The following is a 20,000-nucleotide window of genomic DNA, read 5'->3' as shown; positions in this document are numbered from 1 at the left end:
TTGTACATTATGAGTGCTTAAACTAATATTTACAATACACAAGTTGGTTTAGTGCCAAGTGCAGTGGCAGCATGTTACAATGTGGAGAGTCCCCCCCCCAAACCAGATCCTGCTTAGGGCCCCCAAAAGTCTAGGGCCGGCCCTGTATATTCCTGTTGTTGTGTTCCAGGACTCGGGTCTGTCCCTGTCTCTGTGGGACCAGAACTCCTAACATATATTTCTGTGTTTTTGTCCCAGAAATCTGGCCTGTCCTGGACTCTGTCGGACCAGAACGTCACCCTGCTGGCTCCGTCTTCAACTGCCGTCGCAATGATGTCCTCAGAGGACAGAAGCTTCTGGACCGCGGCGGGGAACCTGCCAAGTCTCGTCAGGTGACAGCGCCTGCGTCATTTAAATAGAAAATGTACCTGCACCCATCTGTGGCGTCCATGGGCGTGCTGGTCTTACAGGGAGGTGTGTTCAGGTGCATTCTGGGGCGTGCTGGTCTTACAGGGAGGTGTGTTCAGGTGCATCCTGGGCGTGCTGGACTTACAGGGAGGTGTGTTCAGGTGCATTCTGGGGCGTGCTGGTCTTACAGGGAGGTGTGTTCAGGTGCATCCTGGGCGTGCTGGACTTACAGGGAGGTGTGTTCAGGTGCATTCTGGGCGCGCTGGTCTTACAGGGAGGTGTGTTCAGGTGCATTCTGGGCGTGCTGGTCTTGCAGGGAGGTGTGTTCAGGTGCATTCTGGGCGTGCTGGTCTCACAGGGAGGTGTGTTCAGGTGCATTCTGGGCGTGCTGGTCTTGCAGGGAGGTGTGTTCAGGTGCATTCTGGGCGTGCTGGTCTCACAGGGAGGTGTGTTCAGGTGCATCCTGTGCGGGCTGGACTTACAGGGAGGTGTGTTCAGGTGCATTCTGGGCGCGCTGGTCTTACAGGGAGGTGTGTTCAGGTGCATTCTGGGCGTGCTGGTCTTACAGGGAGGTGTGTTCAGGTGCATTCTGGGTGTGCTGGTCTTACAGGGAGGTGTGTTCAGGTGCATTCTGGGCGTGCTGGTCTTGCAGGGAGGTGTGTTCAGGTGCATTCTGGGCGTGCTGGTCTCACAGGGAGGTGTGTTCAGGTGCATCCTGGGCGTGCTGGACTTACAGGGAGGTGTGTTCAGGTGCATTTTTGGGCGCGCCTGGTCTTACAGGGAGGTGTGTTCAGGTGCATTCTGGGGGCGCGCTGGTCTTACAGGGAGGTGTGTTCAGGTGCATTCTGGGTGTGCTGGTCTTACAAGGAGGTGTGTTCAGGTGCATTCTAGGGCCGCGCTGGTCTTACAGGGAGGTGTGTTCAGGTGCATTCTGGGCGTGCTGGTCTTACAGGGAGGTGTGTTCAGGTGCATTCTGGGCTGTGCTGGTCTTACAGGGAGGTGTGTTCATGTGCATTCTTGGGCGTGCTGGTCTCGCGGGGAGGTGTGTTCAGGTGCATTCTGGGCGTGCTGGTCTTGCAGGGAGGTGTGTTCAGGTGCATTCTGGGCGTGCTGGTTTTACAGGTAGGTGTGTTCAGGTGCATTCTGGGCGTGCTGGTCTTACAGGGAGGTGTGTTCATGTGCATTCTGGGCGTGCTGGTCTCGCAGGGAGGTGTGTTCAGGTGCATTCTGGGCGTGCTGGTCTTGCAGGGAGGTGTGTTCAGCTGCATTCTGGGCGTGCTGGTCTTACAGGGAGGTGTGTTCAGGTGCATTCTGGAAGTATTGCTATCTTGAGGCAGCGGGAAGTGATCGCACCATTGACCAACAAAAACCTGGTCTAAAGTCAATAACGCAGCATTTCATTGTTATTTTAACAGAGCATTAGTAAAATGCTCCTAGGCGCGCACACTATGCTTGTTACACACACAGGGATACACACAGCAGCACACACACACACGCACATACACACACACACACGCACACACACACACACACACACACACACAAACACACACACACACACACACAAACACACACACACAATCCTCCATCATAACAGCAATGCTCCAAGGTCCAAACGCGCCTGGCTTTTAAAGGGAATGGGAGATGATCTCTGATTGGTTGATTGCATGTTACGCCCAAATCACACCTCTGATTAATGAAGACACTACCGCCGTCAAACTAGCGAAAGTGGATTTGGACACGCCCTAAACGCACCTGCGCCAGGCGCTTCACACCGTGCGGTTAGATCGTTAAAATAGGACCCTGACACTTCCATCTGTCCCGTATCACAGGAACCACATCATCCCCGGGATCTTCCCATTATCCAGTCTGAGCAGCACTTCCTCTGTGACGTGCCTCCTCAAGACAACACTTCCTGTTTCGACAACCAATCAGGTAAGTCCACAGACGGGAGGGTTTACTATCATTTTCTGCATTTCTGCACAAAACTGGATAGTTTTATTTAACTTTGGCTGTCGGCAAACACCCTCTGACCTGCCTGAGACTGTTTTATCTGTGGAGGGTTAACTTAAAGGTCCCATGACATGCTGCTTTTTGGATGCTTTTATATAGACCTTAGTGGTCCCCTAATACTGTATCTGAAGTCTCTTTTATATAGACCTTAGTGGTCCCCTAATACTGTATCTGAAGTCTCTTTTATATAGACCTTAGTGGTCCCCTAATACTGTATCTGAAGTCTCTTTTATATAGACCTTAGTGGTCCCCTAATACTGTATCTGAAGTCTCTTTTATATAGACCTTAGTGGTCCCCTAATACTGTATCTGTAGTCTCTTTTATATAGACCTTAGTGGTCCCCTAATACTGTATCTGAAGTCTCTTTTATATAGACCTTAGTGGTCCCCTAATACTGTATCTGAAGTCTCTTTTATATAGACCTTAGTGGTCCCCTAATACTGTATCTGAAGTCTATTTTATATAGGCCTTAGTGGTCCCCTAATACTGTATCTGAAGTCTCTTTTATATAGACCTTAGTGGTCCCCTAATACTGTATCTGAAGTCTCTTTTATATAGGCCTTAGTGCTCCTTATGACCTCATAAGGAGAAGATTCCTGATTGGTCCATCTGAGCTTTCATTTTCTCAAAGGCAGAGCAGGATACCCAGGGCTCGGTTTACACCTATCACCATTTCTAGCCACTGGGGGACCATTAGGCAGGCTGGGGGGACTCATATTAATGTTAAAAAACCCTAATGAAGTGACATTTTCATGCCATGGGACCTTTAACGTTGTTAACTCAACGTGACTTTGTAACGGTGTGTGTTTTGTTGGGTCAGCTGACAGCTGTCGGAGGAGCGACCATCACCACGTCTAACGTAGCGGCCACCAACGGACTGATCCACGTCATCGATAAGGTACGAGGCTAACAACGATGCTAACAATGCTAACTATATAGACACAGAAGGTAGTGCTAGGCTAAGGCCTCCTGTGAGACAAAGTAAGCGATATGCTCTCTCTTTTATACCGCAGGCTGTCAGACAGCACAACAAGCACTTTGAACATACATTTTTTATAATTCCTGTACTGTATTTATGGTGTATCTGTATTATATTCATGCCGTGCATACTGTATGAGCACTAATTTCCATTTCTATCGGCAGGTTCTGGTTCCTGACAGGAAGATGAGTGGAGGTCTGCTGGAGACTCTCTCTCAGAGACCGGAGTTCTCTCTGTTCACATCGTATCTCATCGTACGGACACACACACACACACGCACACACACGCACGTACACGCGCACACACACACACGCACGCACACGCACGCACGCACACACACACACACACACACACACGCACGCACACACATGCACACGCACGCTCGCACACACGCATGCACATGCACGCTCGCACACAAACACACACGCACGCATGCACATACACACAAACGCACATACGCATGCACGCACTTAGAAACACACACACACACACACAAAGACACGCGCACGCACGCATACACACACACACATATACACACACACACACACACACACACACACACACACACATAAATACACATATACACACACACAGACAGACAGAAAGACAGACACACACACACACAGACACACACACACACAGACACACACACACACACACAGACACACAAACACACACACACACAGACACACAAACACACACACATCCTCAGCTTTGTCTCTTCGTAACCTTTCTCTACCGTTTGTGTTGTTCTGTTCAGGATTATAACCTGACCGCCGAGATCGAACAGGCCGAAGAGTTCACCGTGTTCGCTCCGACGGACGCCGCCGTCACCGATTACCTCAACAAAATGGCCGCCACCGCCATGGTACAGATATCCATCACAAATTGCACTGAGTCATCGTTTAAAACCCCTCTGTGGTGATTTACAGTGTGAATACACACGTTTATCTACAGCTGTGACATGGACGCGTTTCTGTCTCTGTGCTTTTATTTTGAAATCCGTTGAACAGGATGTGAACACGACGCGTTACCACGTGGTGGCGTCGGAGCGCCTGCTGAAGACCGACCTGCAGCCGGGAGGATACAAACAGACGCTGCTCGGCTTCTCCTTCCAGCTCGCCATCTTCCCCCGGGACGGAAAGGTCCCAAACGCACACACACACACACACACACACACACACACACACACACACACACACACAAAGACACAATACACACACACACACACACACACACACACACACAAAAATACATACACACACACACACACACACACAGCACACACAAAGACATACTCACACACACAACATACACACACACACACACACAACACATAAAGATACTCATACCCACACACAACAAACGCACATACTCACACACACACACAAAGACACACACAGACACACACATACATATCCCACAATCAATCAGAATCAGAATCAGCTTTATTGGACAAGTATAGATAGTATAATGCCGCGTTCCAGACACCAATTTTTTAGCCCGTAAGTTACGACTTCAAGTCACGACTCACGCCATGGTAGCGTTCCAGGCGAAGTAATGACAAACGCTTCTATCTAGCGTTAGCTACCTAGTGTTAGCTAGCGGCTACCTAACGTTGACGTTAGCTAGCGCTAGCTGATTACTAACGATTTCTAGTCGGCGACATGTTTTGGGCTTCATTCGCTTCACTTAACCTGCAGTAGTACACAATCGTATGTGTATTGTTTTGATTATAATGTGCGGAAGTACTTTACGTTGCCTATTTACGGAAAGGTCCCAAACGCACACACACAACAATCAGAATAAGAATCAGAATAAGAATCAGAATCAGAATCAGAATCAGAACCAGAACCAGAACCATAATCAGAATCAGAATCAGAATAAGAACCAGAACCAGAACCAGAATCAGAATAAGAATTAGAACCAGAATCAGAATCAGAACCAGAACCAGAACCAGAACCAGAACCAGAATTAGAATTAGAATTAGAATCTGAATCAGAACAAGAACAAGAACAAGAACAAGAACTAGAATCAGAATCAGAACCAGAATCAGAATCAGAATCAGAATTAGAATCAGTTTTATTGGCCAATTATCCCTCATGCCCTCCTTAAAAAAACTTACTCTCGACACCTTCGAGGCAAAAATGTCCACGCACACAAAAACTGTTATTAAATCATCATATATCAATATTTTTTTCTGCTTTTTTTTCATAAATCACTTAAACAACTTCTAACCTAATCAAAACTACCAAACATTCAATCATTTTCAGGATTTTAACCCTTTAAATGCCAGTTTATGTATTTGAAGTATTTCATTTTTTATTACAAAAAAAACAAAAAAATATTTTTTTTCCATATAATGAATAATATCTAGATGGGGCTTTGGTGGTGATTAGAGGCTTGGATATGTCAAAGATAAGCAACAAAATTAATATAATTGCATTAGTATTTTTTACATAGTTCCAGATACTCCCTTTGGACACCTTCGAGGCAAAAATGTACATGTCCAAAAACTGATATTAAATCATCATATATCAATATTTTTTTCTGCTTTTTTTCATAAATCACTTAAACAACTTGTAAATTGCTCAAAACTACCATAAATTTAATAATTTTCTGGATTTTAACCCTTTAAATGCCAGTTTTAAATCTTTGAAGTAACAATTATTTATGAAAAACCAACAAAACATAAATTATTTTCCATAAAATAAATCATAGGGGAATGGGGCTTTGGTGGGGATTAGAGGGTTGGATATGTCAAAGATAAGCAACAAAACTGATTTGATTGCATTAGTATTTTTATGTAATTCCAGATACTCCCCTCTGGACACCTTCGAGGCAAAAATGGCCCCATTGACTTCCATTATAACCACATGTTTTGATCTCACTGCCTTTACAGTATAAAACCATGCATTCTGTAATGTCAGCATTTCATTTGGAAGAAAACTAGTCATATTTGACATTTTTACAATATTTCACCAGATTCAACCATTTTGCCCTTGTAGGCCGATGCATGAAATTATAGTTATATTATGGAGCTGTGTGTGTGTGTGTGTGTGTGTGTGTTTGTGTTCGTGTGTGTGTATGTTTGTGTGTGTGTGTGTGTGTGTATGTGTGTTTGTGTGTTTGTGTGTGTGTGTGTGTGTGTGTGTGTGTGTGTATGTGTGTGTGCGTGTGTGTGTGTGTGTGTGTGTGTGAGAGAGTTTGCGTAAACCTGTAAGCAAGCAATGATCATTTTAGGGCTGAAAAAAGGCATCTTTTTAAGGATGCATTTTATGTGTCTTTGAAGACGTGCTTGAATAAAAACATTGTGTCCTGCATGTGCTGTAAACTGGCGCTTATCATTTCAAATGGTTTGTGGGACATGGTAGCCCTGAAGACTGGTCTCCCACTATGGACATCCCACAGGCTCCGGGTGGATTCCCCTTTGGACCGGTACACACCAGCCAAGTGTGAAGTCCCATGTCTGTTTAAATCTCTTGAGCATCCACCTCACTCCATCCTGAGATTGAACACCTCCCGTGTAGGTTTGTCATTTCCTGAATCAGCTGGATCAAGTCAAGAGTGAAGAAAAGGTGGAAAGAGGATGCCACATCATGGATTCTTGATATGGCATATCTCCTGGGCTCTGGCATCATGCCGGTCGGTGCTTGAATGTTGCGCAGCGTCTCAGTATTAGATGGAGACCAGACTTGCCAATTCTTCACTGTCCATTCAATGTTAGGATGGACAGGATCTTCAGTGTCCTCTCCACTTTCAGAGGAAGGGTTAGAGGCACTCACAGAGTTGGAGGACACCAGTGACCATTTTGTCAGACTCCAGAAACTTGTGTCATCTTCAGATGAGTCCTGCAGTTGGCTGGAAGATAAAGGCTCCTTCTCTTTGCTCCAGGTCTTTCTCCTTCTCTAGAGCCAGGTGCATAAACACACTAATAGTTGTTTCTGTTTACAACAAATGCAGGAGGCAATGTTTTTATTCAAGCACGTCTTCAAAGACACATGAAATGCATCCTTCAAAAGAAGCCCTTTTTTCACCCAGATTTACACAAACTCTCTCTCACACACAGACACGCATGCACACACACACACACACACACACACACACGGCTCCATAATATAACTGGCAAAAGTAAGGTGCGCTTTTTTCACCACTAAAATTATCATTGTTTGTTTACAGATTTACACACACTCTCTCCCACACACACACATGCATACATACATGCATGCACACACACACACACACACACACACACACACACACACACACACACACACACACACGCATACATACATGCACACACACACACCCAACCCACACACACCCACCCACCCACACACCCACAGACACACACAAATATACATATATACACACACACACACACAGACACACATATACACACACACACACGCCGCGACGCCAACGACGCATGCGCACGGCGACGCACACACACACACACACACACACACACACACACACACACACACACACAGCTCCATAATATAACTATAATTTCATGCATCGGCCTACAAGGGCAAAATGGTTGAATCTGGTGAAATACTGTAAAAATGTCAAATATGACTAGTTTTCTTCCAAATGAAATGCTGACATTACAGAATGCATGGTTTTATACTGTAAATGCAGTGAGATCAAAACATGTGGTTATAATGGAAGTCAATGGGGCCATTTTTGCCTCGAAGGTGTCCAGAGGGAGTATCTGGAATTACATAAAAAATACTAATGCAATCAAATCAGTTTTGTTGCTTATCTTTGACATATCCACGCCTCTAATCCCCACCAAAGCCCCATCTACATATTATTCATTATATGGGAAATAAAATCATTTTTTGTGTTTTTTTTTATAAAAAATGACATACTTCAAATACATAAACTGGCATTTAAAGGGTTAAAATCCTGAAAATGATTGAATGTTTGGTGGTTTTGATTAGGTAAGAAGTTGTTTAAGTGATTCATGAAAAAAAAGCAGAAAAACATATTGATATATGATGATTTAACACAGTTTTTGTGTGCGTGGACATTTTTGCCTCGAAGGTGTCCAGAGGGTACAAAATGAATCATTTAAGTATAAAAGACATGTAAGAGTAAAAAACACTGGATTTAAAAAATTTGACTGAAAAGAAGGATTCCTACAAAATTTCATGCCATAAGAAGTAACACAGCAAAAATGATCACGAAATGAAAAAAAAAACTTGAGAAAAATGTAAAAAAATGACCGAAGAGGGCATGAGGGTTATACTTACATACACAAGGAATTTGACTTCGGTAGGTGTTAACTCTCTATACATTCAACAACTAGACATGTCGTAGTAAACATTCAGTAGACAAACAGTAATATAGACACATACTGTACAATAGAGACAACAGTATACATATAGGCACATATCAACATAATATACAAAAATACAAACAAGGCATAATATCAAGACAAGTACACATGGAGTGGGATGTAAAGCAAAAAGTAATAGTGCAAAGTAGCGTGCAAAGATTCATATTGGAATGATAAGTATGTAATGTGTAGAGAAGTGGGTGAGTGGTCAAAGTGGGGGTGACCCCACTTGTTCATTAGAGTGATGGCAGTGGGAAAGAAAGAAGGTTTTGGGGGGGAAACCCCAAAAATAAAAAAAAAAAATAAAAAAAAAACCCTTTTTTTTAGCTGTTCGTAAAACTGTCGTGTTTCTCCTCAGCTGTTCGTGAACTGTCGTGTTTCTCCTCAGCTGTTTGTGAATTGTTGTTTCTCCTCAGCTGTTTGTGAACGGTCGTTTCTCCTCAGCTGTTCGTGAACTGTCGTGTTTCTCCTCAGCTGTTCGTTAACTGTCGTGTTTCTCCTCAGCTGTTCGTTAACGGTCGTGTTTCTCCTCAGCTGTTCGTGAACTGTCGTGTTTCTCCTCAGCTGTTAGTGAACTGTCATCTATCTCCTCAGCTGTTCGTGAACTGTCGTGTTTCTCCTCAGCTGTTTGTGAATTGTTGTTTCTCCTCACCTGTTTGTGAACTGTCATGTTTCTCCTCAGCTGTTCGTGAACTGTCGTGTTTCTCCTCAGCTGTTAGTGAACTGTCATCTATCTCCTCAGCTGTTCGTGAACTGTCGTGTTTCTCCTCAGCTGTTTGTGAATTGTTGTTTCTCCTCACCTGTTCGTGAACTGTCATGTTTCTCCTCAGCTGTTCGTGAACTGTCGTGTTTCTCCTCAGCTGTTCGTGAACTGTTGTGTTTCTCCTCAGCTGTTTGTGAATTGTTGTTTCTCCTCACCTGTTCGTGAACTGTCATGTTTCTCCTCAGCTGTTCGTGAACTGTCGTGTTTCTCCTCAGCTGTTCGTGAACTGTTGTCTATCTCTTCAGCTGTTCATGAACTGTCGTGTTTCTCCTCAGCTGTTCGTGAACTGTCGTGTTTCTCCTCAGCTGTTTGTGAATTGTTGTTTCTCCTCAGCTGTTCGTGAATTGTTGTTTCTCCTCAGCTGTTCGTGAACTGTCATGTTTCTCCTCAGCTGTTCGTGAACTGTCGTGTTTCTCCTCAGCTGTTCGTGAACTGTCATGTTTCTCCTCAGCTGTTCGTGAACTGTCGTGTTTCTCCTCAGCTGTTCGTGAACTGTCGTGTTTCTCCTCAGTTGTTCGTGAACGACGCTCAGATAAACTCTTCCAACATCCTGAGCGGTAAAGGAGTGATCCACGGCCTGTCAGCTGTTCTACCGATCAACAGGAACCGCTGCGATGACTTACGCTACACGAAAGTCATGGTACAGTCAGCACATACTACAGTTTACATACTACACACTACAGTATACATACTCCACATACTGTAGTATACATACTACACACTACAGTATACATACTACACACTACAGTATACATACACACATTACAGTATACATACTCCACATACTGTAGTATACATACTACACACTACAGTATACATACTACACACTACAGTATACATACACACACTACAGTATTAATACACACACTGCAGTATACATACTACACACTACAGTATACATACACACATTACAGTATACATACTACACACTACAGTATTCATACTACACACATTGTAGTATACATACTACTACAGGTATACAGAGACACTGATACAGATATACAGATACACTGATACAGATATACAGAGACACTGATACAGATATGTAGAGACACTGATACAGATATACAGAGACACTGATACAGATATACAGATACACTGATACAGATATACAGAGACACTGATACAGATATGTAGAGACACTGATACAGATATACAGAGACACTGATACAGATATACAGATACACTGATACAGATATACAGAGACTGATACAGATATACAGAGACACTGATACAGATATACAGAGACACTGATACAGATATACAGAGACACTGATACAGATATGTAGAGACACTGATACAGATATACAGAGACACTGATACAGATATACAGATACACTGATACAGATATGTAGAGACACTGATACAGATATACAGAGACACTGATACAGATATGTAGAGACACTGACACAGATATACAGAGACACTGATACAGATATACAGAGACACTGATACAGATATACAGAGACACTGATACAGATATGTAGAGACACTGATACAGATATACAGAGACACTGATACAGATATACAGATACACTGATACAGATATGTAGAGACACTGATACAGATATACAGAGACACTGATACAGATATACAGAGACTGATACAGATATACAGAGACACTGATACAGATATACAGAGACACTGATACAGATATACAGAGACACTGATACAGATATGTAGAGACACTGATACAGATATACAGAGACACTGATACAGATATACAGAGACACTGATACAGATATACAGAGACTGATACAGATATACAGAGACACTGATACAGATATACAGAGACACTGATACAGATATACAGAGACACTGATACAGATATACAGAGACACTGATACAGATATGTAGAGACACTGATACAGATATGTAGAAACAGATACAGAGAAAAATGAGTCATAATTATAGTGGTTGGTATGGTGAACAGTGGCAATTAAAGTCACAATAAAGATAGTGAAACTATGACTAGAAATAATAGTAGCAGCACTGAAGGGCGTATCTGGGTGTCGAGCAGGACCACGGGAACAGCTGCAACCACCATCCAGGTGCCACCACAATCCAAGGAAATCTGCCGCGTTATGAGTACGTACAGGGCGAGACTGACACAAACTGCTGACTCATGATAACTCTCTCTCTCTATTCTCCAAAGGGACCGTGTCTGGACTGCATCTTCCCTCAGGGAAGAATCTGCCTGAATGAAACCATCCCAGACGTAAGATTTCAAACTTTTAAATCAGCCGTAACTCATTCTAACTCCCAACTCTCCCAACTCTCACAGCTCTCCCAACTCTCACAAATCTCACAGCTCTCACAGCTCTCCCAACTCTCACAAATCTCACAGCTCTCACAGCTCTCCCAACTCTCACAACTCTCACAGCTCTCACAGCTCTCCCAACTCTCCCAACTCTCACAGCTCTCCCAACTCTCACAGCTCTCCCAACTCTCCCAACTCTCACAGCTCTCCCAACTCTCACAGCTCTCCCAACTCTCCCAACTCTCACAAATCTCCAACTCTCACAACTCTCACAACTCTCACAACTCTCACAACTCTCAGATGCTCAGAACCACTGAGGGTAATTTCTCAATGTGCAGGGATGGGTTAGGTTAGGTTAGCCAACAAAACTTCTTAGGTTATAGGGTAACATCCGTTCTTGTCAACCTGGACCCTATGTTTAAATGTTTTTGTGTCTAAGTGACTGATGGGAACAACAATCTTTGACATTGGTCCAGTCTTAAACAAGAAATAAAGTAAGTTAACAGGACAATTGTGCAGCTTGTATTTACCTTCATAAAAGTTCTGTTTTTGACGCTGACAGACTCAGATTATTATTCTACGTGTCTGACAACATTATGGAAAGGATTTTTAAGGAAGTCAACCTCTCTGTTAAAGAGTAAGATCCTTTTTTTAAATATAAAAACATCCGCGAAATTGCGTTCGCTAAACCCACCAGACTCCATGTAAATAAACATTTTATTTTCATTTTTAGCATCGTAAAACACACTTCATTCAACTAAAACTAACATAAAACTATGAAAAGCCGTTTTGGGTTGTCTTTCCACTTTTCCAACCATCACAGCTCTAGTTTTGGTTGAAATAAACACATAGTTTACCAATTTACATGTGAAGATATGCTGGCTCTATACACGCTAAAAGTACTGATTATTTAAATGGAGTCTGGTGGGTTTAGCGCTAGCGACTTCAGAGCTGTTTCTGGTTAAACAGAAAGGTCTTGAAGAGGTTTTTAAAGGTCTATCTCTGTAGGGATCCTTTCCATAATGTTATCAGACACTAAGAATATTAATCTGAGTCTGTCAGCGTCAAAAACAGAGCTTTTAGTGGACGTAAATACAAGCTGGAGAGTTGCCCTATTAACTTACATAACAGCTTGTTTCTTGTTTAATTCTGGACCAGTTTCAAAGATTGTTGTTCACATCAGACACTCAGACACAGAAACATGGGAACATACAGCAGAGTCCAGGTTGAGAAACTGATATTACCCATAAAAGGTTGTTCGTTGTTGACTTTGATAACTTTTTTTTAGTTTTGTTAGTTGCATTTAAAGGTGCAGTAGGTAAGCCTTATAAAACTACCTTTCTGTCATATTTGCTGAAACTGACCCTATGTTCCAGTAGAACTACATGAAGCAGGTCATTTAAAATAAATCCACCGCTCCCTGTTCAGATGCACCAGTCAGGGCCAAGGGGGCGTATCTAACTGTTCAGATACACCAATCAGGGCCAGGGGGGTGTCTAACTGTTCAGATGCACCAATCAGGGCCAGGGGGAGTGTCTAACTGCGTGCCAGTCACCGCTCATGCACACGCATTCATTCTCCCTTGAGGGGGGAGGGGCTTAGGAGACCGTTTTGGGCTTTAGCGGAAAGAGAGGGAGGGACTGAAAAGTTGTCGATGTTAAAATTTTTTGGCTAAGTCCTGGATCTTCACAATCCTACCTACGGCATCTTTAAATGTTTGGACAGACTGAAGAGAAGGCACAAACACGGCCAAACAAAAGTAAATAAGTTTCTTTGCAGATGACTTGATTTTATATTTAGTTGATATTTAAATATTTACCTCCAAAAGGTAAAGAGATGGATGATGATTTCTCTAAAATATCTATACGTAATATCTATAATATTTTGAATCTTTTAAAGGTGCACTATGAGTGCATGGTTTCAGCGCGATTTAATTTTTGTCTCAAATCATAATCATCTCTTTCTCCTTGATCCGCTAGCTGCCTGCCCCCCTGAACACATCGTGAAAAAGCCCGGTCTCGGGAGACAAAACAGGGGTCGTACACATCAAACAAACACTAGGGGGCACAGGCTGTGCACCAAAATACAACAAACCAGGTTCCAGCCAATCACCGACGAGATGGTTGGGGGAGGGGGTGGGGCTTAGTTAGTCATGACAGTTACGGAAACATGGGGGGGAGGTTTTGTTTTAAATTTACTTGAAACGTCAACAGAAGTGACCATGCAGGAACTCACAGTGCACCTTTAAGGAATACGTAATATCTTTAATATTTTGCATCTTTTAAGGGACTTTTTTTGCCAAGAACACTATGTAACTATGATAACATCCTGTTCTCTGCAGAAATGGGCGAAGAAGAGGAAATGTATGTACTCTCGGATGTTTGAGGATGAGCGTCTGCTGACCATCGGCTGCCGAGCCACCTGCCTGAAGAAAAACACCGTACGCAACTTTTTATCTTTCATATTTTATCCCTTGTGTTACCGTCCATTCGACCATGTACCTGTTGTCCTGAAAAATCAACACTTTTTCTGAGGTTTTCGTCTCTTTTATCAACACTTTTTTCAATGTTTTTTTTTACATTTTATGCTCCTTTTCATTACCATTTATAAACACCACTAACACCAACGTATTACTAGTTTTACACTCATGTTGGAATTCCTGGTCAGTACACCTCATTTATAGGAAATTATACCTAATTTTTGAGTTAAAAAAAGCAGAAATTATTAAAGGATGGACAATCACAGAAGGGTAAATGTCAATGTTTTTTAAAACATCCAAAAGTCAATGAAAGTAGAGACCCTATTTGTTGTTGTACTTGCGAAGCGCAATGTGTGGAATCATCCGAATTAGGTAGTTAAAAAGAAACCCATTTTGGCATGTGATCAGATCTGAGAGGAAATACATAACAGGGTCCAACAATCGGAGGTTTCCAGACCGCCTGGGGAAAGTAAACATAACGACGTAACGACATCATCGTCGGAGGATTTGGAGGAACTGAGTTGCTTTTTTTTGGACAGTTTTTTACGCTGTCAAAGTGTTTTTTTTCCGACACTGACCCTGAACATCTCCCACACTTTCACACTGACCCTGAACATCTCCCACACTTTCAAACTGATCCCCCAAATCTCCCACACTTTCACAGTGACCCTGAACATCTCCCACACTGTAAAAAAGTCTTTCGACGTTCTCAAAATTTTTTTGGGATATTTTATTAGATTTTTATTTGATACGTTTTTCTTGAAGGTTTTGTTGATTCACAATAATCTGTTGCTCCTGTTTACTTGACTTACTGTATTAGTCTGTTTTGTCTGTATTTTCCTGTGAGTTTTGCATCTAAAGCTGTACATCTATTGACGAGTTTGTGCTCTCTACCGTCTTTTATTTAAGTGTTTAGTCTATTGAGTTTGTTTAAATAAAAGGTCCGTCTAGACATGCTTTGTTAACTATAGCTTCTAGGCTGATGAGTAAAGACAGTAATCAGTAGAGATGTGTGCAGGTGCGGAGGTGCTGTGGAGGGTTTTTCGGGGAGCACTGTGAGCCGTGTCCCGGCCCGGAGGGGGCGCCCTGCTTCGGTAACGGGGCGTGTTCGGACGGCACCAGCGGGACCGGAGTCTGTCGCTGTTACAGAGGCTTCAACGGGACAGCGTGTGAAACGTGCGAGAGCGGGAAATATGGAGTCCACTGTGATCAGGGTACGTCTTTAAAACTACACTTTACAACTTGTCACATCTCACTCCCAGCGCCTCAGAAAGCGACCCTTGGTCAGGTACCCTCTGGCCCCTATCTTGCACCTAGCACAGCGCAAAGCCAGACGCAAGTGTCTTTGCTAGTTTAAGACCGTCATTTAAACAGCAAATGCACCTGCACCCATCTGTGCACCCATGGGCGTCTTGGTCTTATAGGGAGGTGTGTTCAGGTGCATTCTGGGCGTCCTGGTCTTACAGGGAGGTGTGTTCAGGTGCATTCTGGGCGTCCTGGTCTTACAGGGAGGTGTGTTCAGTTGCATTCTGGGAGTATTGCTATCTTGAGGCAGCGGGAAGTGAGCGCACCATTGACCAACAAAAACCTGGTCTGAAGTCAATAACGCAGCATTTCATTGTTATTTTAACAGAGCATTAGTAAAATGCTCCTAGGCTCGTGCACAGCGCGCACACACTATGCTTGTTACACACACAGGGACGCACAGCAGCACACACACACACACACACACACACACACACACACACACACACACACATGCAGAAGATTACAAATAAAAATATTACGGTGCAAATCCTCCATCATAACAGCAATGCTCCAAGGTCCAAACGCGCCTGGCTTTTAAAGGGAATGGGAGATGATCTCTGATTGGTTGATTGCATGTTACGCCCAAAACACATCTCTGATTAATGAAGACACTAAGAACAACCCTTTAGAACCAGGCGCCCGGCGCACGGCCACTTTCTACCGCTGTCAAACTAGCAAAAGTGGATTTGGAAACGCCCTAAACACACCTGCACCAGGCGCTCCACGCCATGCGCTCAGATCGTTAAACTAGGGCCCAAAATCTCATTTAGCGTCATGTTTAGACACTTTTAAGAGTGACAAATTGACAAATGGCGTTTTGAATGGGAGTGCTAGGGGCACTACTATAGATAGCATCAAAATAGTTGTTTTTAAAACACTAAGAAGGCTCAACACAACATGAGACTTTGCTCCAGGTATCAGAGATCGACTCTGTTTGTGTGTTTTAAGTGGCTCTTCCGTCCTAAATATGCTTTTAAACAAATGTTTGACTCGGGTACATTCACAAAAAGACCCTAGGTTGCATTTTGGCGAAAATTATGCTTTAACAATGAACGCAGATAGATAACATTATTTATAATATATATATTTATAATAAACTGTGTGTGGTTCTGTGTGCAGAGTGCGGCTGTAATAACGGCCGCTGTAACGGCGGGCCGAACGGAGACGGGACGTGCGAGTGTGACGTCGGCTGGAGAGGAGTCTTCTGTGATGAGAGTAAGAACGCCCAAATCTCCCACACTTTCACACTGACCCTGAACATCTCCCAAACTGTCACACTGACCCTGAACATCTCCCACACTTTCACACTGACCCTGAACATCTCCCACACTTTCACACTGACCCTGAACATCTCCCACACTTTCACACTAACCTTGAACATCTCCCACACTTTCACACTGACCCTGAACATCTCCCAAACTGTCACACTGACTCTGAACATCTCCCACACTTTCACACTGACCCTGAACATCACCCACACTTTCACACTAACCCTGAACATCTCCCAAACTTTCACACTACTCTGACCTCCACCATTCACCCTTACATTTCCACTGAACATCTACCATGTTTATCCATTTAACCTTCCATCCCATTTCCACTTTTATCCTTTCCACTCGTTATCCACTCTGAACATCCACTATTTATCTCCACCTTCCACTATTATCCACCACTTGAACATCCTTCCTCTTTACCTTTCTCCACTTTCCTGACTCCACTTTATTTTATCCACTTTCCATTCCATTTCCTCCTTGCTTCCTTCCACTTTCCTTACACTATTCACACTATCCATTCCTTATGTTTCCACCTCCTTTCTTATCCACTTCCATCCACTTTCCTGTGTCCTCCTCCACTTTCACTTCGTTTCCTCCCATTCCATCCTTCCATCCACTCTTTATCCACTGTTTATCCCCTCTTCGTTCCATCCACCTTTCCTTCTGTTGTTTATCCACTTTCCCTCCTTCCATTCCCACTTTTATCTCCACTTTCCTTTGTTATCCACTGTTTCCTCCACTTTCCTTCCACTGTTATCCTTTCTTCTTTTCCTTCCTTCCCTCTCCTGGTTTCCCTCCTTTCCTTGTTTATCCTTCCATTTCCTTCCTTTCCACCTTTCTTTCTTCTCCTTTCCTTGGTTTATCCCTTTCCATGGTTGCGTGGGTTTGTCCTTTCCTTTGGTTTCCTTCCACTTTCCTTGTCTTCCTTTTGTCTCCACTTTCCTTCGTGGCCCTGGTCTCCTTCCCCTTGGTTTTCCTCTGGGTGTGTCTCTGGTGGGCTTCTTGTGGTTTTTGGGTTTGTGCTCCTTGGTGGGTGGGTTTGTGTGGTTTTGGTTGCCCTGGTTGTGGTGTGTGGTTGTGTGGTGTGGTTTGTGGGTGTGTGGTTGTGTGGTTCTCCTTTCCTGTTCCTCTGTGTGGTTTGTGGCGTGGGTGTGGTGTTTGGTTTGTGGGTGTGTGGTGGTGGGTTTTGGGTCTTTTGTCTGGGGTTGTCGTGGCGTGGGTTTGTGTCGGTTGTTTGTGGTGGTGTGGTTTGTGGGTTCGTTGGTGCGCTGTGGTTTGTGTGGGTTGATCCGCTACTTTCACACTAACCTCGTTTGACATCTCCACTTTCCACACTGTCCTCCACCTTTCCAACGCTTGTATATCTCCCACACTTCACACTGACCCTGAACATCTCCCACACTTTCACAACCTTGAACATCTCCATTCACACTGACCCAGAACATTCCCACTTTCACACTGACCCTGAACATCTCCCACACTTTCACACTAACCTTGAACATCTCCCACACTTTCACACTAACCTTGAACATCTCCCACACTTTCACACTGACCCTAAACATCTCCCACACCTTCACACTAACCTTAAACATCTCCCACACTTTCACACTAACCTTGACATCTCCAACACTTTCACGACCCTGAACCCACACTTTCACACTGACCCTAAACATCTCCCACACTTTCACACTAACGTTGAACATCTCCCACACTTTCACAGTGACCCTGAACATCTCCCAAACCTTCACACTAACCCTGAACATCTCCCACACTTTCACACTAACCCTGAACATCTCCCACACTTTCACACTAACGTTGAACATCTCCCACACTTTCACACTGACCCTGAACATCTCCCAAACCTTCACACTAACCCTGAACATCTCCCACACTTTCACACTGACCCTGAACATCTCCCACACTTTCACACTAACATTGAACATCTCCCACACTTTCAAACTAACCTTGAACATCTCCCACACTTTCAGACTAACCTTGAACATCTCCCACACTTTCACACTAACCTTGAACATCTCCCACACTTTCACACTGACTCTGAACATCTCCCACACTTTCACAGTTACCCTGAACATCTCCCACACTTTCACACTGACCCTGAACATCTCCCACACTTTCACACTAACGTTGAACATCTCCCACACTTTCACAGTGACCCTGAACATCTCCCAAACCTTCACACTAACCCTGAACATCTCCCACACTTTCACACTAACCCTGAACATCTCCCACACTTTCAAACTAACCTTGAACATCTCCCACACTTTCACTCTAACCTTGAACATCTCCCACACTTTCACACTAACCTTGAACATCTCCCACACTTTCACAGTGACCCTGAACATCTCCCACACTTTCACACTGACCCTGAACATCTCCCACACTTTCACACTAACGTTGAACATCTCCCACACTTTCACACTGACCCTGAACATCTCCCAAACCTTCACACTAACCCTGAACATCTCCCACACTTTCACACTGACCCTGAACATCTCCCACACTTTCACACTAACCTTGAACATCTCCCACACTTTCACACTAACCTTGAACATCTCCCACACTTTCACACTAACCCTGAACATCTCCCACACTTTCACACTAACCCTGAACATCTCCCACACTTTCACACTAACGTTGAACATCTCCCACACTTTCACACTGACCCTGAACATCTCCCAAACCTTCACACTAACCCTGAACATCTCCCACACTTTCACACTGACCCTGAACATCTCCCACACTTTCACACTAACCTTGAACATCTCCCACACTTTCACACTAACCTTGAACATCTCCCACACTTTCACACTGACCCTGAACATCTCCCACACTTTCACACTAACCTTGAACATCTCCCACACTTTCACACTGACCCTGAACATCTCCCACACTTTCACACTAACCTTGAACATCTCCCACACTTTCACACTAACCCTGAACATCTCCCACACTTTCACACTAACCTTGAACATCTCCAACACTTTCACAGTGACCCATAACATCTCCCACACTTTCACACTAACCCTGAACATCTCCCACACGTTCCCAGTGAACCTGAACATCTCCCACACTTTCACACTAACCCTGAACATCTCCCACACTTTCACAGTGAACCTGAACATCTCGCACACTTTTAAACTGACCCTGAACGGCACTTTTGGGCATTTT

At 43.8% G+C, this 20,000-nt stretch overlaps 1 protein-coding gene across 1 annotated transcript in view; it reads left to right on the top strand.

The window, feature by feature from the left end:
• stab2 (stabilin 2) overlaps positions 1-20,000 on the top strand; it is a 106,079-nt gene that overhangs the window by 39,184 nt on the left and 46,895 nt on the right. The window contains exons 31-41 of the mRNA XM_039803728.1: positions 238-371; positions 2,220-2,322; positions 3,222-3,299; positions 3,545-3,634; positions 4,141-4,248; positions 4,394-4,525; positions 10,002-10,130; positions 11,646-11,708; positions 14,092-14,190; positions 15,248-15,443; positions 16,657-16,752. Of these exons, the coding sequence (XP_039659662.1) occupies positions 238-371; positions 2,220-2,322; positions 3,222-3,299; positions 3,545-3,634; positions 4,141-4,248; positions 4,394-4,525; positions 10,002-10,130; positions 11,646-11,708; positions 14,092-14,190; positions 15,248-15,443; positions 16,657-16,752 (1,228 nt within the window). The remainder of the gene's footprint in view (positions 1-237; positions 372-2,219; positions 2,323-3,221; positions 3,300-3,544; positions 3,635-4,140; positions 4,249-4,393; positions 4,526-10,001; positions 10,131-11,645; positions 11,709-14,091; positions 14,191-15,247; positions 15,444-16,656; positions 16,753-20,000) is intronic.

The sequence above is a fragment of the Perca fluviatilis genome, chromosome 1, assembly GCF_010015445.1.
Source record: "Perca fluviatilis chromosome 1, GENO_Pfluv_1.0, whole genome shotgun sequence".
NCBI classification, from domain to species: Eukaryota; Metazoa; Chordata; class Actinopteri; order Perciformes; family Percidae; genus Perca; species Perca fluviatilis.
Note: the sequence above shows the minus strand (reverse complement) of the source record. Positions and strands in the feature narration are given on the sequence as shown.